Source organism: Chiloscyllium plagiosum, chromosome 25 (assembly GCF_004010195.1).
Source record: "Chiloscyllium plagiosum isolate BGI_BamShark_2017 chromosome 25, ASM401019v2, whole genome shotgun sequence".
NCBI lineage: Eukaryota > Metazoa > Chordata > Chondrichthyes > Orectolobiformes > Hemiscylliidae > Chiloscyllium > Chiloscyllium plagiosum.
The window spans coordinates 14,389,928-14,402,503 of NC_057734.1; the positions used below are offsets into that span (position 1 = coordinate 14,389,928).

At 40.0% G+C, this 12,576-nt stretch overlaps 1 protein-coding gene across 4 annotated transcripts in view; it reads left to right on the plus strand.

Annotated features, from left to right (window-relative positions):
- trafd1 (TRAF-type zinc finger domain containing 1) overlaps positions 1 to 12,576 on the plus strand; it is a 43,800-nt gene that overhangs the window by 4,816 nt on the left and 26,408 nt on the right. For all 4 annotated transcript variants that reach the window (XM_043715558.1, XM_043715559.1, XM_043715560.1 and 1 more), the window contains 4 exons: positions 3,435 to 3,497; positions 7,570 to 7,705; positions 9,718 to 9,771; positions 10,779 to 11,202. In XM_043715558.1, the coding sequence (XP_043571493.1) occupies positions 3,454 to 3,497; positions 7,570 to 7,705; positions 9,718 to 9,771; positions 10,779 to 11,202 (658 nt within the window). In that variant the 5' untranslated portion in view covers positions 3,435 to 3,453. The remainder of the gene's footprint in view (positions 1 to 3,434; positions 3,498 to 7,569; positions 7,706 to 9,717; positions 9,772 to 10,778; positions 11,203 to 12,576) is intronic.

Here is a 12,576-nt window from a genome sequence, read left to right on the forward strand (position 1 = left end):
GACCATAAGATATAGGAGTGGGAGTAAGGCCATTCGGCCCATCGAGTCCACTTTGCCATTCCATCATGGCTGATGCGCATTTCAGCTCCACTTACCAGCGTTCTCCGCGTATCCCTTAATTCCTCTAGACAACAAGAATCTATCAATCTCGGCCTTGAAGACATTTAGCGTCCCGGCTTCCACTGCACTCCGTGGCAATGAATTCCACAGGCCCACCACTCTCTGGCTGAAGAAATGTCTCCGCATTTCTGTTCTGAAATGTCCCCCTCTAATTCTAAGGCTGTGTCCACGGGTCCTAGTCTCCTCGTTTAACTGAAACAATTTCCTAGCATCCACCTTTTCCAAGCCATATATTATTTTGTACGTCTCTATTAAGTCTCCCCTTAATCTTCTAAACTCCAACGAATACAATCCCAGTATCCTCAGCCGTTCCTCATATGTGAGACCTGTCATTCCAGGGATCATCCGTGTGAATCTCGGTAACTTAGTTACTGATGGTGGCCTCTTAGCCATCCTTCGTTGAGTCCATTTGTTCATGATTTTGGAGCAATATTGCTCAACCACCTGCGCTCAAGCATGAAGCAGCATTTTTAATGCAAATTCAAGAAAAAGGGTTGTTCACATTTTTTTCATTGAAACTAGTTTTACTCTTAGGAGCTGTTCACATTGATTTTCATGCCTTTGTATCACAACTGTGTGCACTAAACTCAGCACAAAGTTGAGATCTAAATGGGGTCTTAATAGCTCATTTTGTCTGTTGTCCATCCATCAGAGGAGCTTGATGTTTGTTCTTAATGTCATGAGCCTGTACCGATACAGAATAAAGTGTACAGTCGGGGCTTGATTCATCAGAAATAAAAAGACTAAGATGAAGACCACCTTATTAATTTCTTTCTTTTTCCCTCTATGTGGCCAACAACTTATGTGGTTAGTGAAATCAATTGTATCATTGTTTACTTGCAATTTTCAAAGACATTGACACAAATTAGTAGAAACTTTTGGTGTTTTGGTTTGTTTCTTTTGACCTGGTAATTTTCTCGAATGGAAGAATATTACCTTTAATTAGATTACAAAATGTAATGGCTTACAGGATTAACACTATATCCTATTGCAAGGTGCTTTCTTTGAAGAGATATATGAAACCTAAGCAGTCTTTTTGTCTACTAGACATGATCCTTATCAAGTAAGTTGCTTTAAAATATTGATGATTTTAAAGTTCTATCTCTTGGTAATCCTTTTAAGTATTATTAAAGCGGATGCCTTATATTTGTTTTTTCTTGGACTGTGGTTTTGAAATGTGACGGCTGTTGGACTGTGAATCAGTGATCCTGGAATAGATCCAGAAAGTTGGACTGAATTTCCAGTAAAAAGAAACTGAAAGCAGAACTTTTGATTCTGCAAGTTGAGCTAATTTTATTAACCTTGAGGGTCACTATGTGAGAGATTAGAAAAGTGCTAACTGGTAAAGTATCTCCACCAGTCTTTCTTTGGCCACAAAGTAGTTAATGGTGAATGTCAATGCTACACTAATAAAGGTAGTTAGTTTTAGTCAGTGAATGATAAGCAAATGTAGTTGAAGCTAACTAGAATAGTAAATGTGCTGAATCAACATCCAGCTGCTGGTTAGGTAGAATTGTTGGGTCTAGCCATAAGTTCTGAGGGTGGCTATAATCTCTTCGTAGGGTATGTGGAACAATCCATCTTCCGCAACTACACTGGCCCCACCCCCCATCTTTTCCTTCGCTACATTGATGACTGTATCGGCGCTACCTCGTGCTCCCACGAGGAGGTTGAACAGTTCATCCACTACACTAACACCTTCCACCCCAACCTCAAATTCACCTGGACAGTCTCGGATTCCTCCCTCCCCTTCCTAGACCTTTCTGTTTCTATCTCAGGCGACCGAATCAACACGGACATCTACTACAAACCAACCGACTCCCACAGCTACCTAGACTACACCTCCTCCCATCCTGCCCCCTGTAAAAACGCCATCCCATTCTCCCAATTCCTTCGTCTCCGCCGCATCTGCTCCCAGGAGGACCAGTTCAAAATACGTACAACACAGATGGCCTCCTTCTTCAAGGACCGCAATTTACCCCCCGACGTGGTCGACGGTGCCCCCCACCGCATCTCCTCCACTTCCCGCCCCTCCGCCCTTGAGCCCCGCCCCTCCAACAGCCATCAGGACAGAACCCCACTGGTCCTCACCTACCACCCCACCAATCTCCATGTACAGCGCATCACCCGCCGTCACTTCCGCCACCTCCAAACAGACCCCAGCACCAAGGATATATTTCCCTCCCCTCCCCTATCAGCTGTCCGTAGAGACCACTCCCTCCGCGACTCCCTTGTCAGATCCACACACCCCACCGACCCAACCACCACTCCCGGCACCTTCCCTTGCAACCGCAGGAGGTGCAACACTTGCGCCCACACCTCCCCCCTCACTTCTCTCCAAGGCCCCAAAGGAAAATTCCATATCCGCCACAGATTCACCTGCACCTCCACCCACATCATCTACTGCATCCGCTGCAGCCGGTGTGGCCTCCTCTATATTGGGGAGACAGGCCGCCTACTTGCGGAGCGATTCAGAGAGCACCTCTGGGCCACCCGGACGAACCAACCCAACCAACCTGTGGCACAGCATTTCAACTCCCCCTCCCACTCCACCGAGGATATGCAGGTCATTGGACTCATCCACCGCCAAACCACAACAACCCGACGGTCGGAGGAGGAGCATCTTATCTTCCGACTGGGAACCCTCCAACCACAGGGGATGAACTTGGACTTCAACAGTTTCTTCACCTGTGCTGTTCCAGCAATAAAGTTTCAACCTGGCTATAATGTATGCCAAGTCACTTTGTGCGTACAAAATTTAATCTGTGAATTTCTCAATCACTTGCTTTGATTCTTAAGCATGGTGATGGATTTTTGAACAAATTTGAGCTGATCAGGATTATGGTTAGATTGTTTGCTGGCATGTGTCACAGCTTGTTAAAATGATAAAGTGCTTGTTATATACACTCTCACAGGGTGTGGATTTGTGCCAATGGTTATCTTGTACTGTACAGGATTTTATGCCGCCTCCACTCTGAGGCAGCATTGGATGGAGCTAAGGCAATGTGTCACCTTCCTGTTAGCAAAATTGACAAATACACTGTGGGAAAACACCCAAAGTTTAAGTAGATCAGCCACTCATGGGTTTCTACACTCAGGATTTTTTTGTTGTTTTGGAGTTATTCTTTTGGTCGGAAAATAATGCCGGTGGTGAAAGGAGAAATTGAAGCTTAAAAGTCAGTGTTCCAAAATGCTGTAATCTGCCCTGCCTATCTATTCATAGGATGTTGGCTTGAGTTTTCTTTTTGCATCTTCATACTTTCCTTATCTTTTCAAGCAATAAGATCTGAGATACTCACTATTTTGCTTTGTAGGTTTTGAAGAAGAGTAAAGATGTCTGAAGATCAGGCTGAGGAAACTAGATTCTGTGCTAACTGGTAAGGGACTAACTTTATTGTCCTTATCTTGATAAACTTCTGAAGTACCTGTTTCAAAAGCTACTTTGGTTTAGGTCTGTCTCCAAGCTGGTTTCTGGGTGCAGCTCATGGGAAGCTGGGAAGGAATTTGAGAATTTCATCAGACCGTTTAAGAACCATATATGACCAATATTGTGTCTCAGAGTCGTGGTATGAATTTGTTAATGAAATGTGTTTTGAGAGCAATTGTTATCTTAATGATTCATAAGGTTATTCAAGTACCGATTTGCATCTCTCGAAGTTTCTTTATAGATATGCTAATTAAGTCCCAATAATATAGAAAAGCAAAAGCATTACTCATGAATAATTGGGAATAAGTTTTGGTAGGAAATAATAGAAGAGGTAACTAAAGGCTCGATCAAAGAGGTTGTCTTCAAGGAGTGTTCTTAAAAGAGAGGAGGTAGAGATTTAGCTAGAGAATTTCAGTGTTGAGGACCATAGAATTACAGAATCCTTCAAGTGTGAAATCCTTAAAGTAAGGCCATTCAGCCCATTGAATTCACACCAACCCTACGAAGAGCATCCCATCCAGACCCAATCCCTGCATTCAGGCTTTGTTCATGGCCAATCCACCTAACTTGCACATTTTTGGACTGTGCAAAGAAGCTGGAGGAAACCCACACAGACTGAGAGAGTTAGCAAACTCCACACAGACAGGAGCCTGAGATGGAATCAAGCTGGTGCATTGGTGCTGTGAGGCAGCAGTGCTAACTGCTGAGCCATTGTGCCATCCATGTTTGAAGGAATAGTAGTTTGCCATTAAGTGAGAGATGTGTAGGATGCGTAAAGGTGTTGATGAAAGAAGATAAAGAGGCTGGAGATGTTTGGGAGAGTGAGGATGTGAGTGGAATGAAGTACTCAGATGAGAAATTTAAATTAGAGATGTTACCCTATAGCCTCTGAATCTATCACCTATCAGTGAATGCAAGACCTGATATGGGATAGAGTATGATACATCACCAGTTTAGATGAGTTAAAGATTCTGAAAGATGGTGGCTCTCAGGTAACTTTGGATCAAGAAATAATAGATGCAAATCAAGGTTCTGACGATTGATTGTCTGGGGTACATAGCATGTTGGGCATTGGTGAAAGATGTAGGCCTGTTATGATGGAACATAATAAAATTATAAATTGTGTTCAAAAGAATGTCAAGATTCAATCTGTGGTATTGCATGAACAGGCTGTATATAGATGGTGCTGAGTTGATAGCAATGAAAGTATGACTTTGGTCTGTCTTGTGTGAATGGGTGAAATTGTAGTGCAAATAGGGCTGGATATTAGACAAGAAGTCAATCAGTGCAATCAATAAAGCCATTTTGAGAAATGTTGTCTTATACAAGAAGATTCAGTGAGGTGGTGTGAAATCTTGTAAAAAGGCTAGAAGGGTAGAAACTGGCAATTGAAAATCTTTTCCCTTTAACAGAAGGACAAGAATTAGAGTTCTTGTTTAAAAGGGTCCATGAGGTATAATGTGCTAATTATTTTCACATTGTCTCATGAAGCTAGGTTTCACTGGATCAGTGATGCTGCTTTGTATTTTCACTGTGAAACAAAACAGCATAATCAATCAAATCAAACCTTCCCGTATTCCGTGTCAACATCACCTGTTTCAGGAAATGACAATATTCTTGCTAAGGTCACACAGGAGTGCAATTGTTCCCCCTCGTCCTGCTGTCGTACACTGAGTCAGAGCTTACAACAAACCTTCCATAAAGTAAGATGCCTTTACAGTATATTTTGCATGTATCTATGAAAGACCTTATTTTTACAGTTTTCATTAATAATGAAACCTAGTTGGAGATTTGAGTTATGGTGATGTCTTTGGGTTGCCCCAGTTTTTTGTCTTGTTTAAAGGTATTGTTTAAAGGAAGTAGAAAAGAACAGTGGTAGTTATTGCCAAGACTAGTGAGTACATAAGATTAGTCAATTAATGACCAATGTCTAGAAACTAATGGTTTGTAAACATGGAACTGGTTCACTCAGACCTCCAACCAGATTGTACACTCCACTTATGATACCAGTTGTTTCTTATAAAATAAATTTTTAGATTAAAAAAAAATCAAAATGCACAAGTGACAAGAGTGCTGTGGTAGAGTATTTTGGAATTTAGAAATGTGACACTTTGCCATAGTAATTGCTACCATTTAAAGTCATAGTATTGGCTCAGAAGGAAAAGGTCCATTTCCACTCTGTGGAATTTACAGAACATTGGAAGCTGGATTTCACCCTATTTTCCCAGGGTGTAAAGATTGCCTGAATGCAAATAGTCTCCTGGTATCTGGCTGTCCCCGTGATTTATTTTCACCATTTTCTGTCTCGAATCACCCATTTGTTTATTTTTTTTCTCTCTTGATTATGCATTGTGTACAATTGTGTACATTGAATAGGAGACTGTTGTGAGGAATAACACTTCAGAAAAAAAATGGGAAGATGTAAATTGAAAGCATTCAGTATTCTCAAACAATTGATACACTATCATACATAACTAGTTTTTAGCCTGTTATTTTTGGTTATTACAGATTGGTCTAATTCTAGCCTTGAGGAGAAAGTGAGGTCTGCAGATGCTGGAGATCAGAGCTGGAAATGTGTTGCTGGAAAAGCGCAGCAGGTCAGGCAGCATCCAGGGAACAGGAGAATCGACGTTTCGGGCATAAGCCCTTCTTCAGGATTCTAGCCTTATTATTTGGAAAGGATTCTAGCCTTATTAATTTGGAAAGGATAACAAAAATCGTATTAAAAGGAATTCTTACTGTAGTGATCTCCATAAATTTCTGGTAGTCTTAGCTAATACAATGAGGCATTTATTTTTATAACTTGCATTTTCTAGCAACCAAATTGAAGTCTTGGGGGTGAAATCTTCAGAGTGATTTGGATTTGTGAAATTTTAATTAAAATAAAAGTAAACATGTCTGTTTCTGTCTGTATCTGGAAGCTCACTTGCCTTTGCAATAAGATTCTAGGATTTGCTTGGACTCTGCCTCTAAATATTAACAGTAAGTTTGGAACAGAATTTGACTGAATTCATGAGCATTCAACTATGCAAATGGAAAGACATTTGAAGTTTTACAGAGTAAAGGTACAGAAAAAAGGACAGCAACCGCTGGAAATGGTTTTGAATGAGGACTGCCAGAGGACTATTTGTGATCCTTAATAAAAATACAAACTCCAGGGTTACTATCCAAGTGAAAGTACCACTTCACGACCATTTCCCACGGCACTACTGCCAAACTTTAGCACTCTCAATCACTTTATAATTACTATGAAAGCCAAATTGCATACTATTTGTTGCCGCCACACAACCCCTGCCAAAAGTGAGCATGATACTATCTCTCACACGATAAGCAATAGTCAATAGGTGACATGGTGCAATCTGATAATATTTTAAAGAGTATGTTGATTTCATTGCTTATTGGGCAACTTTGAGTCTCTTGCTGTGCTGAAATTTTGGTGATACTGCCCACCTTCTGAAAGCCACATATGTTCCAATATAGGATTTTCCATCACACATGTCTTAGTTGGATAGGTTTGTTATCTTCATGAAATTGGGTTCAGCGTTCTTGAGGAAAAGTTTAGGTATGGGAATGCTCTTGTTCGCCATCCAGCAGTTCTTGGGTGAAATACAACTAGGTGCTTGAAAGGAGAGTGTGTGTGTTGTGGTGATTTTGTGGTTACTCCACCATATCATGGGTTCATATGAATACCGACTGTGCAGATGGATAATGGAAGTGAAGATTTGCTGTCTTCTCAACACGTGTGCATGCACACAATTGGTGAGGAAGACAGGACCAAGCAGTATTGAAGGTGTTAGTTTGTGAAAGAGGTGGTTGATCAAGGATCACCTGGTCTGTTTCACTTGATTGACAAAGACACTATTTGCTGTAATTATGACATTTGGGAAGTTTGTTTAAATGGTGTTGCTTAATGTTTTGTTGACAGCTATGTACCTTCAATTTAGATGTACAAGTGGAACCGGTACTATCTCCTCTTAATTGCCGGGTTTACATCATTAGCATGTCCTCTGTTTTACTTTCAGCCAACGAGACATTCCTGCAACTAACTTCACCATTCATGAAATCCACTGTAGAAGAAACATTGATCTTTGCAGGTATTGTCATGAACCATTTCCTAAATCTGAGATGGAAGAGCACTTTGAAACAGAGCATGCATTGGTAAGTTCAGTAGAATGATAGTGTTATGGTAAATATTTACACTGCTCTTGTGTGTCATTCTCTCTCGACTAATATTTCTTTCTAGTTTCTATATATATATGGTGTATGCTAATGTATTGTTTCATCAGTCTTGGCTGTCCTTGTGTGCCTCAGTCAAAGGTGATGTCTTCATGTAATCTAAAGTAGTGCTGGTAGGCCACCTCACTCTTGTATCACAGCTCTTTCTTTTTCCCGAATTTAAGAAACATAGAAACATTTGAGCAGGAGTGGACCATTTGGCCCTTCGAGTCTGCTTTGCCATCCTTGATCGTGGCTAGTTATCTAACTGTTCCTGCTTTTTCTCCATACATCTTGATTCCTTTAGCCTTAAGAAATGTCTAACTCCTTATTGAAACAATTCAGTGTTTTGACCTCTACCATTTTCTGTGGCAGAAAATGTCACAGGTTAACCCCCTCTCTGGATGGAGAAATTCCTCCTCCTCTCAGTCCTAAATAGCCTGTTCCATATCCTTCGACTGGTTCTGGACTTGCGTGTCATTGAGAATATCCTGCATTTACCCTGTTTGGTCTTGTTAGAATTTGATAGGTTTCTGTGAGAATACAACTCTTCTACTCCAGCCGCCCCCCCCCCCACACCAAATCTCCAGTGAATGTAGTCCAAGCTGCTTAACCAATCAAATGATTTCTAAAGCCTTGATCCTTTTCCATTCCTCTTCTCCTTCCCATTTTCTTGTCGACAAAGGAATTAGAAGAAAACATTAAAAACTGCCTTTGTGGTGCAGGATAATTATCTATCTTTGAGTCACAAAAAGCTAAAATATAAATGTTTGTATGTTTATTACCAGAGCAAAGTTAGTTGAGGGATCGCTTCAGTAGTTAAGTATGTCAAACAACACTCTGCCATCGATGTGTTTTAAGTACAATTATTTCCAACAGTGTCAAGGGGTTGATTGAACAGAAAAATCAGAAAAACTTTATTATTCACTACTGAAATGGTTCAAAGTCATTTATCCTGTTTTGTCATGTCTCAAGACTTGGTGGTGGGTGGCTGGAGGAGATGGTTAAATGTGGCTTCTCTTAACTTGGTTATCACCCGTTGTTCTGCATTGCTTAAAGCATGTACCTGAGGGATGAAACTTAATCTAAGTTTTATTACTGCAAAAAAAAGTTGTATAATTGGTCAACATTGAATATAATGAGTGACATCTGAACCTTTTGTGCTAGATTGATTTTTTTTTTTCAAATAAGCATGGTGTTGATCAGATCTGGGAGTCTAAATTCTCCAGATGAATTGCTGTATGAGTATAAAAGTTGATAGTAATGGAGTCCTTGGAGTTTGTTTCCCATGCTGAAACATTTTCAAGTTTACAAATTATTGTGGCTAATTTTAAAATGGCTTATCAGGTACCAATGTGAGCCACTTAGAATCAACAGCAGCCTGAGCAGCTTTAGAGGTGTGGAGTTGGAGGTAATTCATTTCGAGCACTGATATTAAAAGCGAAATGGGTTTTTGTCCTGTGCATGTCTCGAGGCAGTTAAGGGTATTTCATCTATGTAACCAAGTTTTTCACAAACCTGACTTTTGCTTTGTATGAGTCAAGAATAATGGGGGTTTTCCCAAATCATTTATTTTTATATACCTAAAGGTGTTGACTTGTCCTGAGAATGCTTACCCAGGGTGTAATTTATTAACTATTGTTAATTTAGGCATAATTCTAAGTTTGGGCCAATTTGTACCCACGGTTTGTGTATTTTCAAATAATCATCATGGATGTGATCAATATTAGGACTACTTAGTCCAAACCTTTTGGACACCTCTATTTCTTGTCTGGAGCACTCCACTTACAGTTGCATCCTTCTTGCCTTCCTGGATAAGATCAGCTAAGCCAGGATACAATGCAAACCCCTTAAGCTTTGGCAATTCAAATACATGAGGATTGCTCTTAAAGATAGTAACCAACAAGTAATGAGCACTAATATTTGATGACTTAATTTGATCACCTGTTTTACAGGTCAACTGTAAGTGCAACATGAAGGTAGAAAAAAATCAGTTGGAAAAACATGAGGTTGGTGTTTGTCTTTGTTTATCCTCCAATTTGTCTGCCTAATGCAGCACCATCTGTCAAATGCTGATGTTGATGTAACATAGAAAGCAGAGTTGGGTTATCGGTCCCTTGACTGTTTTAACGTTCAATTAGGTCACAGTTGGTCTTTACTTAAACATATATTCCCCATCTTTAGTTCTGCTTGGCATTTTGCCTGACACAAATTATTGCTATCAGAAGTTTTCAATTGATCCCGCATCTATAGGATTTTAAGGGGAGAAAATTCCAGATTTCTTACTTCCTGATTTCAGATTATGTTGACTTTGCTGAATTTGCCAATTAGAGGAAGGATCATTGATTAGTTCATTACAATAGTTTTATCATAAACTAATTGGATTGACATTTTAAATGTGAAATACATCCAGCTGTCCCTACAACCTAACCCTTTAAATCCCAATATAATTCTGATAAATCTTTGCACCCCTTCAAGGCTAATACTTGCTTTTTGTGCATTGTCCAAAACTGCACATTATGCTACAAATGGCATCTAAAACAACTGCGTAACTGAAATAACACTCCCTCACTTTTGAGTTCCAGCTCCCTTTACCTTGAAAAGCCAATGTTCTTCTGACTTCTTTGATTCTATAGCTACAATTAGGGAGCCATGTACTCTGCTAATTATCTGTGGATTTTCTATTGAGTGGGAAAACCAAGGTGAACAAATAGATTACTTATCTTGTGCAAGCCTCAGTTGTAGTCAGATTATTTTAGATCCGTGAAGAGCAGGCCAGGTCTTGGTACGGTGATTTTCTAATAGCAGTCACTGGACAGCAATTAGAGCTTGACTGATCTGTTAACAGCCTGAGAATAGCTTGAATCCAGCCAGAAAGTCTAACCTATAACTGATAAGATTCATATATATTGTGGGCAATGCACTTGGCAGCTTAGACAATGAAGCTCTTAACACCATGCATTTTTTTCAAAAAGTATTTAAGATCATTTTAATTCATTTTCTCTTTGCGTTGTAGAATTTCGAATGCCCTTTGCGACTGATTAAGTGTCAATTCTGTGAACTGGAGCTGGCATTCAACAAATCTGAAGAACATGCTGATTATTGTGGATCAAGGACTGAACCTTGTGCAGCTTGTGGTCGTAATGTTTTGGTCAAAGACAGACACGTGCACCACATCTCCTGTGGCAAGGATGTGGAGGAAAAGAATAACAACCGTATCAAACCTAGATCTGTGTATCACTTTGAAGATAATGTTGGGACTTGGTTTGAAAACCAACCATTTGGGATCTTTCATCGGGATGAAGAGAACCGTGTTAGGGCCAGGCCAAGAATTTCTAGACAGTTGGAAGCCAAAGTTCATGGGAACAGAGAAGCAGGATGTTTAGTGAGGGGGTCAGACAGGAGGAATCTGCCGACTGTAGGTAGAGACCAGAATCAAGGTAAGCTGAGAATATTTTGAATTGGAAGTAGTTATATCAACACGAGAGCATGAAGCTGGGGAAGGAGCTAGAAGTAGCTAAAGAGCAAAATTTATGCTACAGGATTGCACAGCTACAACAGTTGTTGGCCTCCTGGTAACTGCTTTGATACTTCAATGTTTTGATGAGAGATTCTGCAACTTCAGTGGTGAGAGTGGTGGAATTAAACAAATGAAGTGTGTACATATAGTCTTGGCAGACTTTTAATGTTTTTGGTCTTGTAAATGGTATGATGTACTAAGTATAATAAGAACTCTTGTCCTGTATTTCTTTACACATGGTAACTGTTGAGTAGCACCAATCCTACCACCTGTTTAACAAGAATATTTGAATGGAATTGAAAATGGGTGTATAAGCAATGTTGTGGATTTCAATTGTGGTATTCTGCAGTGTGTAGATTTATCTTCAACCCAGCATTATCTTCAGTTTTATAATGGCTGGAAGAAAAATACAGGCTGAGTGAAACATTTCAGTGCTAAGGAAAGAAAGCCAATCTGGGCTTCTACTTTTGTTTGTTATTTATATAAACGATTTGGATGAGGATTTAGGAGAAATGGTTACGAAGTTTGTGGATGGCACCAAAATTAGTGATATAATGAACAGAGAAGAAGGTTATTTAAGATTACAAAGAGATGAAGATCAATTGGGTTTGAGGATTGGCAGATGGAATTTAATTTGGATAAGTGCAAGGTATTACGTTTTAGGAAAACAAACAAGGGCACGACTTATACAATTAATGGTAGAGCCTTGGGTAGTGTTGAGAGGATAGCGAGTTCAGTACATAATTTTTTTGAAAGTTGCATCACATGTAGAGAGAGTGGTTAAGAAGGTGTTTGACATATTTTCCATCATTGCTCAGACCATTGAGGGTAGAAGTTGGGACATGTTGAGGTTGTATAGGATGTTGATGAGGCCTTTTCTCCAGTACTGTGTCTGGTTCTGGTTCCCCTGCTACAGGAAGGATATTATTAACTTGGAGATGGTTCAGAAAAGATTTACCAGGATGTTGCCAGGAATGGAAGATTTAAGTTATAAAGATAGGCTGGGACTTTTTTTCACTAGTGTAGGAGGTTGAGGGGTGACTTCAGAGAGGTTTACAAAATCAGGAGTATTGATAAGGTGAATAGCAAGCATCTTTTCCCTCGGCTGGGGGAGTTCAAAAGTAGGTGTATTTGTAAGGTGAGAGGAGTCAGATTTGAAAAGGGTCTGAGGGGCAATGTTTTTACACAGCGGTTAGTGTGTGGAATGAACTGCTGGAGGAAGTGGTGGATGCGCATACAGTTACAACACTTAAAAAGACACTTGGATAAGTATATGAATAGGAAAGGTTTGGAG